Consider the following 15,336-nt stretch of genomic DNA (forward strand, 5'->3'; position numbering starts at 1 on the left):
AGTTTACTAGGGCATTGTTAGCCTACTATGATTTTTTTTATGTTTGTAAATCATTAAAACCAAGGCCAAGTCGTAAGAATGAGTTTTTACTTATTCTGGTTTAATCTTCCATTTCAACCAAATTTTCATAGGTGTTGATTGACTATACAAGCCAAAGGATAACTTAATTTTGAGTTGGCTAGATACTTAAATTTTAAAATATTAATTTTAACTTACAGAATCGGAAGATTGACATGATGGTAAGCTGGATTCTTCACTAGAACTATGAAATGAACTGGAGTAGTCTGCAAAAAAATATCACATGATTGGCACACACTGCATATGCCTGAGCTCTTGTTTTCTTGGTAAAATTATTCTTTTTAATAACGGCACGTATAATTTAATAACCAAACTAAACCCAAAGGATCTATATAAAATTTTTATGATTTTAGGTGTTAAAATGCCAGAGCAAAATTACAGAAGGCTGTTTAAGACAGTAGGGATTTAATGTCAGTGGCTAAGTGCTGCAAAACAAAATTAGATTACTTTGTAATAACTTACATTTTAAATGCTATTCCAGTGAATTATTTTTCTTAGTATATTTTATATGCTACAGCTTACAGTCATACATTGTGGATGTAACTTATTTTGTTGTAACTAAATTGCAAATTCACATCCAATTTTCTATTGCTTATGTTAAGTTTGTTTGAGCCACTTAAATATAGGACTTAACTTAACAAAACTTAAAATTAAATTTAAGTATTGTGAGGGAGATTGAACTAAGTAAGTTACGGTATATCAAAATATAATGAAGCCTGCATAAAAATGGTTAAGAGAATCAAAGTGTCAACACTACGGTACTGCTCCCCTGGATGCAAACTATTGATAAAATCCAAAAATTTGTGTAGGCTATCAACTTACTGTTACATGTGCACACTGTTAACTTAAATTAATCAAAAATTCATTATTTTGTTCATTTAGGCCTAATTCAATAAAAGTGCAACTTATACATTAGTGTACCTAATGTACAAAGTCTAGAGATGTAAAATACCTGGGTATTAAAAACTTGTAGTAAATACCCTGGTTATTTACCTGGGTTTAAATACACATAATTCATAAATACCAGTACCCAAGTATTTTGACTACTTATTTAACCCTCCGAGTGTCCCTTGTTTTTGGCCTTAATGTCTGCCTATTTTTGGCTCATTTGCAAGGTTTTATTAAAACGGATCTGAGAAGCTTGAAAACAATGTTAATTATACTGTTTTATATAGGCCTACCGTTTTGTTTGGAAAATCATGGGCTTCAATATTATACATAAAACATAAGGAACATTTGTTTCAAAAAATTTTTTAGGTAAAAAAAAATATTTTGGAAAATTTTCAAAAAAAAAATAAGTTTGCGCTCAATGAAATTGTATAAATTATAGGCCTATAAATATTTGAAAATAGCCACTGTGTCCTAAATTTTATGAGGATTAAAATATATAATAATATAAGGAAGTAGATTTGCAAATAAATAAGTTATGGGCAAAAAACAGATTTCAGTACATAGCGTTTAGCTAAGAATGCATAGCCTAACCATAGCTAGGAATCTGGCTGATAATTTACATCAATATCACTACCGGTACCTACTTCTTCAGGATCATCAACCAGCCCTTCACAATCACTTAAATCTTCTTATAATGCACCACGTATATCACTACTTTTGATTTTTAACACTAAAACAATGATAAACGTAATAAAACACATCAGCCATCGGTCCGAGGTTAACCAAGCTGTTTACAAATACGCACGTCAGCTGTCTGCTACAATATTTTCGGAACTAAAATGAAAAGCGCTTGGAGGCAGACCTCCGGAGAAAGCTCTGAATCTGGCAAATAAAACGATACCTAACTCGATCCAGTTCAATCCGATTTTGTCAGTCATAGAGCCTTCGCCGTAAACAGTGTTTGTGAGTCGCTGCATTGACACACAACACTACACAAAGTGTGTTATGTGTCGATGCAGCGACAAATAACACTCGGAGGGTTAAATACAATTGAGCAAGATTAATTGATAAGATGCTTAAACGCATTTTTTTATATTGTTCATTTCATCGTGTTTCACCCACTAGGCTATTTAAGTTTATTGTGCAAAAACAGTCTGGAAGTAGCATAAATTAATGAGTCAGTTCATCATAACCTAACCATTACCTTCCCAATCTAACCTCACTTAACGGATACGAATCCGCATAAAACCCAACCTACCTTCCCCACATGCCTAAATAAGAGCTGATTATTAATTTTCAAAACAATTTGATTTCATAACGCATTAAGTCGAGAGTAAAAACAGCTGTTTGCTCTCCTCACTCAGTCCTCAGTCCACATACGGACCCGTCCAGACCGTTGAGTAGGCTACCGCTCAATAAACCTTAGATTCGTAATTTTAACCTTCCTTTTAGAGTCACTTGGGCATCTCTCCAACAAAAACTGGCTGCATTTATGGATTCAGCGTGAAAAAACTGTAAGTAGGCCTAAACCAAGGCCACACTAAAAAAACAGGCCGTAATGCTCGTATAGCATGATGTCATGATAGAAGACGGCAATGACTTAATGTTTGCCGTTTGTGATCAGCTGCTTGTTTTAATCTTTTCATGGAAAACAATAATATAACCTGAAATACGTCATTGCCGTCTTCTATCGTGACGTCATGCTTGACAAGCATTAGGCCTACGGCCTGTTTTTTTAGTGTGGCCTTGCCTAAACATAAAAAAATTACACGATATCGCGTTGTTGACATATTAAATTAAAACTTAACGTTAATTAAATTAACTTAACTTAACGTTGAGTTATTGTGATGCTTGTTTGAATTTGAGGATTTTTGGCATCAAAATAGCCTATTTTAGGGGTAGGCCTAACTTAAGGTAAACATACCAAATACCAGAGGGTTAAGGTTAGGTTATGAATTGATCTGTAAAATATATTTATAATTTATTGAAACTATTGAATTGAAATATTGATTAATAATCGATATTTTAAAATGTCTTACTAATATTATAAATGTGAAAGTTTGTGTGTTTGTTTGTTTGTTTGAAGTTCAATCATGCATAAACCACTGGACGGATTGGGCTGAAACTTTGCTTGATGATAGCTCACATTCCCGATTAACATATAGGCATATTCTTATCTCAAAAATCCTTTCAGGCTCCGCCCAAGTGGCTCTGTAGTTCCCCATGTTAACCTAATGAGTATTGATATTCAAAGGGAATTCAAGAATTAAGTCAGCTGTTTGAACTCAAAAAGTTGGTTCTATGATAATACAAAAGAATTAAAAAATTATAAGTTACTTAACTTAACACGTTAGCTGCCGAGGCCTATTTCCAAATTTACGGCGTAATGCCAACTTTTACTGTTATTTATATTTCGATATTTCTACTTGAATTGTGTTTATATTACACTAATACAACAAGATATACTTTAGAACTGTTAAAATAAATGTAAAAAAAATGTGACCGATCGGGTTGGCAGCGATTTTTTTCAACGAATATTTATTGAAAAAAATGGCTGCTGGCCCGATCGGTCCCACGTTTATAGAGGTCGTACGGAACGAGGTGAAGCTTGGAGGGGAATAGTGGTGTGGCGGGGGAAGTGTCGCTATGCGAGGCGACGATCGGCTCGTCTCTTACCCCCACCATGGATTTCCCCGCTTTAGACTGTTCCCGCCGAAAATCTCAGGCTTCACCTCGTTCCGCACGACCTCTACCGGCGTATATTTCGTTTAGAGGTTGGCAGCGCGTCAGCTGTTCCCGGGCAAAGGCTCTTGGTCCATTTTTTCGCTGATCTGCAATGTTCCCGCCATCAGTTTCGTGCCTTTATGTCAGTCTGCTGAGTCTAGGCCTACCTCGAGCTGTTGTTCGTGTTGTGTTTTCTGTCTAAGTTTGGTTCGTTGTATTATGTTAGTTCAATATGGGTGATAATCTAGGCAGTGATGATATAGTAAGAGCAGTCGAAGCTCCTTCTAGTGAATTTGACCAAAATATGGATGGTGTAAGTGATGATGGTTGGGGCAGTAATGTAAACAGTGAAATGGACGACACAGACGATGACCCGGATTTCAACCCTACTGATGACTCAGAGGCAGGCAGTGGCATCGATGACAATGAGGTTGGTTTCATGGAAAGTATGAATGGTACGGATGAAATGATTGATTCTCTTAGTGAAAATATGACTGTAGTGAGTGAAAGTGATGATGTAAATATAGAAATGGAAGATTACACTATTAACTTAGGAGAAAAATTTTAATGTTTGAAAACAAAGGACGAAAAGTTAAAGATGAAAAAAGATGAACTTGATAAATGGCAGCCGTTTGAAGGCAAACAGAAAAACATTGTTTTTGAAGGAGCATCGAGGTTTGCTTTCGGCCTGCCCCAAAATGCAAAACCAGAAGAATATTTTTATGCTTTTTTAACAGATGATTTAATAGAAATGATGGTAGATGAAACTAATCGTAATGCTGATCAAGTTATAAGTACACTGCGATTGAATCGTAGTAGCAGACTCCGTAAATGGCGGCCTACCTATCCAAATGAGATGAAAAAATTTCTCGGCCTTTTACTGTGGATGGGTCTAGTGCCAATGCCACGGCTGACAGACTATTGGTCGAAAAACTTATTGTATAAGAATGTTGTTGCTGGTAAGGTAATGAGCAGAAACCGTTTCCAATTGCTTTTGAGATTCTGGCATTTTAACGACAATTTGAACATGGAGCGAGATGGCCGACTAGGTAAAATATCTCCTCTGATCAAAATCCTGAACAAATCCTTCAAGACTAACAAAACTCCTGGCGAAGATGTGGTTATCGATGAGAGTATGATCCCTTTCAGAGGAAGACTTCTATTTCGCCAATACCTTCCAAATAAAACCCACAAGTACGGCATTAAGGTATTTAAAATATGCGACACTGCTGGCTACACGTACAAGATGAAAGTTTACATGGGTGCTGGGACAGGAACTGAAGATAACCTGACATTAGCAGCATCAGTTGTAATGGACCTCATGAGAGATTATTTGGACCGAGGGCATACACTGTATGTTGATAATTTTTACACCTCCGTTGATCTTGCCCACATGCTTCTAGCAAGGAATACTCACCTTGTTGGAAGTGTTATCAGCAACAGGGCCTGGTTCCCTCATAAAAAAACCATTGGCACTAATTCCGATGACCCCTTGAAGAAGGGTGAAATGAGATGTCTTGAGTACCCAAGTGGTATCGTTTACACCAAATGGTTTGATAAGAGGGAAGTGAGAATGATGTCAACCAAACATCCTCCTGACTATGTTGATACAGGGAAAAAAACCAGGCAGGGCGAACCCATTCTCAAACCTCTTGTCATCGTCGAGTACAACAAGGCGAAGATGGGGATTGATGTCAGTGATCAGATGTCGTCGTACAGCACAGCCATTAGAAAATCTATGCGATGGTACCATAAGGTCGCAGAAGAGTTCCTACTGGGTACAGCGGTCGTCAATGCGTGGCTCGCCTACAAGGATGCAGCCGGGGTCAACTCTCAGAGTAAGAATAAGCATCTCTACTCCATTACGACCTTCAGGGAAAAGATTGTGTAGGCCTACGCACTACTAGAGTTGCAAGATGGACAAATCGAGCCAGTGAAACATGTTGGACATCACCACTTGTCTGGAACAGTGATATTTGTAGGCGAGGGTAAGAACAAAAGGAGAGCCGGAAGAATTGTAAAGTGTGCTATGCAAGAGCTTCACGAACTGGAGACCGAAAAATAACAAAGAACCTCAAGAAGATCACTACATTTTGTGAATCGTGTCCTGGGAAACCATTTCTTTGTAAAGATTGTTTCAAAAACTTACATAAATAGGCAAGGTCCTTGTGAACTCTGGTAGTTATTCTGTACGATTGTATTTTTCACATTTAGTGCTTTGTTTTCTCCCATGTACGTGACTTGAAATGTTATTTGAAATGTAAATGTTAGCTGTCATTTCAACAAAAATTACGTAATTTCTTTCATTTCAAATATGTAGTTTTAGCATAACCATATAACGTGTTGTGAAATTAAAAACTATCTTGTCAATATACGGTTTAATCTCTACTACATTCCTAACAAGTTTATTACCATTAGATTCAAGTTTTATTAATATTTCAGCACTAACAATAATGTTAAAGTTTAAAAAAAAATGTGCCGACCCGATCGGTCGGCAAAATATAGCCTATTGGTAGTCGATGTATAAGTAAAATAAAAAAATGTTGTGACAACAATTAACATTCTATAACATTATTAGTATTGTTTTCTCAGATTAGAACTATTTAAAAAGTTCCCCACAACCACTGATGAAAGTCACGGATCAATTTACTTAAGTCATGTAAAATCCCGCTGCCGACCCGATTGGGTCGGCTGATGTTTCCTACCAAGATGAGCTACGCCGACCCGATCGGGTCGGCGTGGCAGCTAACGTGTTAAGTTAAGATTTACTTACAGGGTGTAGCACTATATTCTTTTTTAGCATTTATGTGCTTTATGCTTGCATTTGCTTTTGGTTTTGTTTGCTGTGTGATTTTTGCATTTTAGTTTTAATTTCTATGAAAATTGTATATTGCTATTTGTTTTTGACAATGCCTATTGCATTTTATGCCTAACGGATAATAAGTTTTAAAGCATTTCATTTCATGTAAACCTAATTTGAACTAAGCAGCAACAAAAAACTGTGATACGCAATGAGATTTGTCAAAATATGATTGTTCATGTACAGTTAGTTTAGTGTTTTTAATGTCATGAATAATTTGTGATTTTTTGCGAATTTTAATTATTTTTTTTTTTTTTATTGTATGGCTATGGTAAATAAATGTGTACGCTCCAAAAGAAAAATCAAAATCTTCCGGACTGGAAGGACCAATCCCTAGTAACGTGGAAAAGGTAGGTGCTCCTAGCCTATGATCTCTACATATGGACAATACACCACCCAATTCAGAGCTACGCTACAAAACTATTGAGAAGCAGTACAAACAAAAACTACTATCAGCTAAACTGGAAAGAAATGCTCGCTTCATAGAATCTGCCAGTAGGCTAATCGCTGTGCAGCAGCCTGGAAAGTTATCCATGAAGAAGGTGCTCCATCCGAATCCCAGTTGATATCTTCATAGTGACTGCGGAAGCTTTCAACAACCATTTTATCGACTCCGTCCAGCAGACCAGAGATGCTATCAACGGTTCAGACACTTCTGCCCTACAGATGCTGGAGAAACGTGACCCTGCAGCCTCACATTTCAACATTACCCTTTTGTCCTAGTCCTGTGAAAGAGTGATACGGGTGGTCCAGAAGCTCAACAACTCTCCAAGCAAAGATATATTAGATGTATCTGTCAATCTTATTAAGAGTGTGTTTCCTAGTATTGTTAAGCCTTTTACCTATTGCGTCAACCTATGTCTCTCTGAAGGAGCCTTTCCCCAAAGATTAAAGATAGCCAAAGTTATATACCTATCCATAAGAAAGGTGATCCAAACAGTCCAGAGAATTTCCGCCCTATGTCCCTAATCCCAGTATTTTCAAAAATATTTGAAACTGTAATTAAGGAGAAAACAAATAAAGGAATTCGTGGTTGGAATTTTAGTTGTACAAATATTTCGAAGAGCACAATCTACTCATGACCGGCCAGTGTGGCTTCAGGGTGGGTCTCTCGACCACAGATGCCCTAGATAAGCTTGAAGCAGTAGTACTGCATGGATTTGAGGCAGGAGGCTTTACTGGGGCCACCCTCTGTGTGGTCTCAGTAATGCTTTCGACACGGTTGACCATCGGATACTGCTGGATAAATTGAACTTTTATGGAGTAAAGGGCTCTGAACTCAGGCTCGTGGAGTCATACTTGGCTGGGCGTGAGCAGAGGGTGCTCATAAATGGGCATGTCTCTAGCCCTTGTCAGATTACTCATGTTGTCCCACAGGGGTCTGTACTTGGCCCGCCTTTTGTTCATTATCATGACCAATGACCTCATTCCAAATTTTGGAGGAAATGTCGTCTGCTATGCTGATGACCCTTTTCAGTTTCTCTAAAGCCCTGATAACTCTAAATGGTCAAATGTCTGAGTCAATGGGGATAGCATCAGCATGGTTCCGAGCTAACTTTTTTAAGTTAAATGAAAGAGTACAGTAACTTAAATCCCAAACCATTGTTTTCACTTTAAATCAGATGGATCATGATGTTTCAAATGTTAAATTACTATAGGCCTATATTTGGATCCAAAGTTAGACTGGCACTGTCATATTTCTCATGTCTGTAGTCGCTTGTCTATTGCTATGGTAATAGATGTGTAATACCCACGATTACTAGAAAAATACCGGTATGGATCATAAACATAAACAAATGACGTTTTTGGCCCGAAAATAAACATTATTTAACATTGCTTAAATGGAACTGCCAAAACATATGTTCAATGCTATTAGGCCTAGTATAGGATTCGGGCCAACAACTCCTTTTGTACCGGTATGGATCATAAACATAAACAAATGACGTCCTGAAGAAGTAGGTAGTGATATTGATGTAAATTATCAGCCAGATTCCTAGCTATGTTTAGGCTATGCATTCTTAGCTAAACGCTATGTAGGCCTCCCGAAATCTGTTTTTTGCCCATACTGTAACTTATTTATTTGCAAACCTACTTCCTTATATTATTATATTTTTGGAATCCTCATAAAATTCTGAACAAAGTGGCTATTTTTTAAAAAATATTTGTAGACCTATAAATTATAACAATTTATTGAGCGCAAACATAAATTTTTGTCATTTACATAGGCCTATTTTATAATTTTTGAGAAATGTTAACCCCACAAAAATTGTTGAAAATTTTTTTTGTAATGTTTTATATGTTAGCTACATTGAAGTCCATAATTTTCCAAACAAAATGATATATAAAACAGTATACAGTACTTTACATCGTTTTTAAGTTTCTAAGGTACATTTTAATAAAACCCTAGGCGATTGCGCAATAAATGGGCGAACATTAAGACCAAAACTAGAGGCACTTGGAGGGTTAAGCATGATAAACTTATATGCCAAACACGTACAAAGAACGGGTACTCTGCTAGTATCTATTATAAAATTTAACTATCATAACCTAACCTAACCAACCAAACTTGCTGATGGTGAAAAAATCGCATGAAGGTTTACTAATCGAATCGATAGTTTCAATCAATATTAGCATAGCCCAGTTAAGAAACTGTACCCAGGCCTTATACCGTACTTATGCTAGGGTAGGCTATAAATTTCTTAAAAACAGCCTAGCCTAGCTGTTTTTAATTCATAGGTATTGCCCATAAGCCTGGATGCAAACAGAGCAAACTGTGCGGGCATTTTAGAAAATCCAACTATCAGTTCTGGGATTTAATATCTAGGGCCTAGGCTAATCTGAATCACCAAGTGAAAACAAGCACGGTCTTACAAACTAACATGGACAACTAGCCTAGGCCTAGTTTACCTTCTTTTATGTCTCCACCAATTACTGTGGCGTGATGAGATTCACAAACAGCAGTAGCCATTGAAGAAATGTTATGTTTAATAGGCTTATCGAGTAAATTTTCTTTAGCCTAGTTTCTTTCCTGACCTCAAGATTATTTTTATGCTACAAACAAAGTGAGTAGAACATGCACCTTTGTACTAAAAAACGAACAACGAACAGATTGTGATAGCACAGAGATTTTTATCACGAATGGGAACTAGAATCGAATCGAACAAAGAAACACATTAACATTAACAAACACTGACTTCAATATAAAATTGTAACTTCTAACTTCCTATCCTATTGATCATTGATCCTGATCGATCAGTGTTCAGTTCAGTTCAGTTAGTTTAGTTGTAGTAGGCAGGCCTAGATGAGATCCTAAATATCATCGGAAGAGGGAGATGTGACGACTGGACTCAGGACAGGACTGACGAACGACTGACAAGACGATATGGACATACATACATACTTGAAGTTTCCGTCCGTAGTCCAGGGCAGGAATTGGACAGGTCAATAGGTTAAGGTCTAATAATAATAATAAAAATTATGAGAAAATCACATCCTAGTCCAAAGGGCTCTGTTTTGTGAAATTTTTTGTCAGGAAAGATTTGATTTCTGTTTTGAATTTTGAGATTTTTTGAATGTTTTGAAGTTGTTTTGGCAGTGCCTGAAAAATTTTTAAACCGAAATAATGAGGTTTTTGTTCAAACAATTTTAGTCTATGTTGTTGAGCATGGATTCCTTTGTTTCTAGTGTTGTATTTGTGATCTATGAAATGAGGTTGGATGTTTTGTGATTTTATGTAAACTACTACTGCTTCGTAGATGAATATGCAAGGGACAGTCAAGAGTCCAAGCTGGATGAATGCATCGCATCTCTGCAGCTGGCATCTGGTGGCATGCCTAGGATGGTCCTTATTGTTTGTTTTATTTTTTGCCAGACAAAAACTGTTTCCAAATTCTTTTTGGTGGAAGAACCCCACAAAATGATAGAATAAGAAATGTACTGCTCGAACAGTCCGTGATAGACGAGCCTGCGCAGAGCATCGATGCCGTATGACCTCATCCTACGTAGAATGAACAGTCGCCGAGCAAGCGACCTCTCTAATCCATAAATGTGCTCGCCCCATCCGAGTCTATCATCCAGCCTCACCCCTAAGAAGTCAGCTGTTTTTGATTGTTCAATTTGTTTCATGATCTCTCCGTCCGTAGTCCTTTGCCTTAAGGATTGGACAGGTCAGGGTTAATACAAAGAATAACCAAACTTAATACTAGTTTTTGTCACCATCAAGGTAACTATGTCTATGTCCTGTAAACTTAACTCCACTAGATATTTTTTCAATTCTGATTTGAATTTTTTTAAGCTCTGAATTTCGAGTAATTTTTTCGGTAGGGCCTGGTACAATTTCATTCCCATGTAATCTGGTTTGTGTTCAAATTTTGTGAGTTTATGTTGGACTGCATGTGTGCCCTTTGTTCGGGTGTTGTAAGTGTGATTTGTAAAAGTTGGTTTAATGTTCTGTGATTTTATATAGCAAACTGATTCATAGATATAAATTGAAGGGACTGTGAGGAAACCAAGTTATTTAAAAACATTTTTGCAGCTGGTCCGAGGCGGCATGGCCAAGATTGCTCTTACTGCCATGTTCTGCCAAACAAAGATCTGATCAATATTCTTCTTCACAGCTCCCAATTGGATGATTGAATACAAAATTTATGTTGTTCTATTAAGCCAAAATACACAAGTTTAGAGAGAGCCAGGTTTCCGAAGGTCCTTATTCTTCGAAGTACAAAGAACCCTCGAGCCATTGACCCCTCCAGTTTTTTTATTTGTGCATCTCAGCTCAATTTATCATCCAATCTCACTCCCAAAAAGTCGGCAGTTTTTGAAATTTAAACTTGATCCTCTCCAATTAATAGGTTCGGAGTCCTATTAGTTTTTAAATTTTGTCTTTTTGCAGTTTGGGTACACACGTATCCTGTTTTTTGTGAATTTAATTTGAGTTTGTTTGAAGAAAAAAGTCAGCCAGATCATTTGCTCTTTGATTAACGAACAACGTTGTATCATCCGCAAAGAGGTAGACACGCTGTCCTGCGGAACAGTATCTGTTATGTTATTGATGTGTAGACCAAGAAAAGGAGAGGTCCAAGGACAGATCCCTGGGGGACGCCATTGGAGATCAATTTTTTTGTGTTGATGACTTTCTTTGTTGTTTTTGAATTTGTGTTTTTTTGAATCTCCAGTGACTTGGAATCGGTTGCTCATACAGGATATGAGCCACTTCAGCGCAAGTCCTGAGATTCCAATTGATGCAAATTTTTCCAATAGAATCGCAGATTCGACATAATCGAAGGCTTTGGAGAGATCAGGAAAACAACCAACTACTGTTTCTCCAGCCTCCATTGCGTCTCTATACTGCTGTTGTTGAGTGCCAATTTTTGTTGATTTGTTGCGTCTAAAACCATATTGTCTGTCACACAATATGTTATTCTTTTCCAAGAAGTGACATTTTTTTATCACAATTTTATTTACAATCTGTTCATTTTTAGAACATTCAGCAAATACAATAACAACTATTAATAAAACGTTAGTTAATCTCTGTCCACTGACAGAGCTAACTTAAAAATATTTCAATGAAAAAATAAATAAGTAAATAAACAAGGGAAATTAAATTGTTCAAACAAAACGTGAGCTTGGATCCAAAACATGAATCCTTTTGAGCCTGTATATACTGGTACTGTTGTCCAAGAGGTAGAGCCAGGTGATTAGGGTGATTTTCAAGTTTCTTTAGATATTTTGCACTAAATTTGGTTATTTCCTCATCAACCGTAGGAATTTCACTGTCCTTGTGAAGGATATTGTTATTCATACCACGGGGCTTGCAGGATGAACCTTAAAACTTTTGGCTGAAATCGTTGGATGATGTTTATGTCCAAATCCTGATACCGCCTATCTCTAAGTCCGATGGAACTTGGGCAAGAAACGATATTGAAAAATCTAAAGTGTTTGCAAACCATACTTGGCCGCAGTGTTTACTCCCAATCAAAATCAAAATAATAATTTTAATAATCATGACGAAATTCTTGAGTTCATTGACTCACCAAATCAGTTATCGCCTCCAATAAAGCCTTTTACTCCCTCAGAAGTCTGTAAGCTTGTAAACAAATTAAAACTGTTTAAAACCCCTGGATATGAGTTAATATCAGGAAAAGTTATGAAAGAGTTTCCTAGAAAAGCATTTATATACCTGACACTCATTTTTAATTCAGTTATACGGACTGAGTATTTCCCGGCACAATGGAAAATTTCAGAAATAATCATGATAGCAAAGCCAGGGAAACCACCCCAACAAGCAAGTTCATATCATCGACCTATCAGTCTACTTCCAATAACATCCAAATTGTTTGAGAGGCTCTTCTTCAATCGTCTACTTGAAGAAGTAGAGGGCAGAAACTTGATTCCAAATCATCAGTTTGGATTTTGACGGGAACATTCCACAGTTGAACAAGTACATAGATTTGTTAATACAATTAAAGAAGACCTTGAGAAAAAGAACATATTGTACAGCTGTCTGTTATATCAATGTAAGTCAAGCCTTTGACAAAGTGTGGCACATAGGCCTATGAACTCAAACTGAATCTTCCTCATACATTTTACATGACAATCAAATCATACCTAACCGACAGATATTTCAGAGTTAAATTTGGAGATAGCATTAAAATTGTACCCAATTCAAGCTGGCGTTCCCAAAAAAGTGTTCTCGGACCTGTACTATATACGCTGTTTACAGCCGATCTACCTGAAAATGTGAATACTTCTGTGGCCACTTTTGCTGACGATACAGCTATTTTAGCGTCCCATCCTGATCCAGTGGTAGCTTCACTTAATCTTCAAAATTCCCTAGATGACTTAGAAGAATGGTTGCAAACATGGAAAATAAAAGTGAATGAGAGCAAATCTACTCATGTGACCTTCACTACCAGATTAGGTACTTGTCCTCCTGTAACGTTAAATAATGTCCAAATTCCTCAATCCCACGACGTGAAATATCTCGGCATGACGATTGACAAAAGATTGACATGGAAAAACCACATCTGGAACAAAAGAATGCATATAAATTTAAAATTGACCATTGCAAATAAATTATTACTATACAAAGTAATCCTGAAGCCAATTTGGACTTATGGAATCCAACTGTGGGGAACTTCCAAGAAGTTGCATGACGACGATTAGGTACGGGTGTCTGCGGAAGGGAAGGTTGACGTTCAGTCAGTGAGTATAGTACGGACCGAGTCGGAGAATCTTAGTGAGATTCTTTTCTGGTTAAGGTAGGAGAAGGGAAATAATCGAGTTTAACCAATGTCAGCATTGATTTTATAGCACAATCTGTGTATTACGAGTTATTGGGTTTTCTTATCCGAGTCGGTTTGCCTCTTCTATCCAAAAGATTGTAAAAAATTGTCTCTTAAATTAACGGTATGCCCACACAGATTTGTCAAAAAGCATCGGCATTCATTTATCTGATGTATATATTTAGAACTATGCACAAAATCAACTTCCTTCCTGTACATTTCTTATGAGTGTTCCTGTATATTTTAAAAGGCGAGAAGACTTTTTAAATCTTTTGCAATCCCTAAATCTTTATTGCTTGATGTGGGAACCTACAAGAGGCAATTCGTGTCTGGACAACGTTGCTACGGATTTACCCAAAAGACTCCCGAAAACGGAAGTGAAGAGACTTGATGTCAGTGATCACGACGCAGTCAGCCTCCATGTACAAACTGCATCAAGCGCAGTACAGTACCTGAACCTGATGGTTCTGGTCGAAGAGTATGTCTGCCTATTTCAACAGACAAGATAAATAACTTTATATATCCCCTGGAAAACACAAACTAGGACTTCATTAATAATACTGGTGCGGCTGAAGATATCTTTAATTGTTTCTTTCAAAACTTCCTTCTTATGTTTAATGAATGCTTTCCCACAAGGTTACTGCCTACCAAATGCTCCAAAAGAAAAATCAAAATCTTCCGGACTGGAAGGACCAATCCCTAGTAACGTGGAAAAGGTGGGTGCTCCTAGCCTATGATCTCTACATGGACAATACAACACCCGATTCAGAGCTACGCTCTAAAACTATTGAGAAGCAGTACAAACAAAAACTACTATCAGCTAGACTGGAAAGAAATGCTCGCTTCATAGAATCTGCCAGTAATCGCTGTGCAGCAGCCTGGAAAGTTATCCATGAAGAAGCAGGTGCTCCATCCAAATCCCAGTTGATATCTTCATAGTGACTGCGGAAGCTTTCAACAACCATTTTATCGACTCCGTCCAGCAGACCAGAGATGCTATCAACGGTTCAGACACTTCTGCCCTAGAGATGCTGGAGAAACGTGACCCTGCAGCCTCACGGTTCAACATTACCCTTTTGTCCTAGTCCTGTGAAAGTGTGATACGGGTGGTCCAGAAGCTCAACAACTCTCCAAGCAAAGATATATTAGATGTATCTGTCAATCTTATTAAGAGTGTGTTTCCTAGTATTGTTAAGCCTTTTACCTATTGCGTGAACCTATATGTCTCTCTGAAAGAGCCTTTCCCCAAAGACTAAAGATAGCAAAAGTTATATACCTATTCATAAGAAAGGTGATCCAAACAGTCCAGAGAATTTCCGCCCTATGTCCCTAACCCCAGTATTTTCAAAAATATTTTAAACTGTAATTAAGGATCAGTTGTACAAATATTTCGAAGAGCACAATCTACTCATGACCGGCCAGTGTGGCTTAAGGGTGGGTCTCTCAACCATAGATGCCCTAGATAAGCTTGAATCAGTAGTACCATGGTAGTACTGCATG

General features: G+C 37.3%; 1 protein-coding gene across 3 annotated transcripts in view; it reads right to left on the minus strand.

Annotated features, from left to right (window-relative positions):
* Window positions 1-9,782, minus strand: part of LOC128985299 (double-stranded RNA-specific editase Adar) — a 76,487-nt gene extending 66,705 nt beyond the window's left edge. For 2 of the 3 annotated variants that reach the window (XM_054404706.1, XM_054404693.1), the window contains exons 1-2: window positions 9,461-9,781; window positions 217-284 (exon numbers count right to left, since the gene is read on the minus strand). In XM_054404706.1, the coding sequence (XP_054260681.1) occupies window positions 217-284; window positions 9,461-9,521 (129 nt within the window). In that variant the 5' untranslated portion in view covers window positions 9,522-9,781. Of the gene's footprint in view, window positions 1-216; window positions 285-9,460 lie in introns of all 3 variants that reach the window. The other variant, XM_054404700.1, reaches the window with a different exon arrangement.
* Window positions 9,783-15,336: the final 5,554 nt, after the last annotated feature.

This window comes from Macrosteles quadrilineatus, unplaced genomic scaffold (assembly GCF_028750875.1).
Source record: "Macrosteles quadrilineatus isolate MER2022 unplaced genomic scaffold, UCM_ALF_1.0 Scaffold_1__1_contigs__length_201487025, whole genome shotgun sequence".
Classification (NCBI taxonomy): Eukaryota; Metazoa; Arthropoda; class Insecta; order Hemiptera; family Cicadellidae; genus Macrosteles; species Macrosteles quadrilineatus.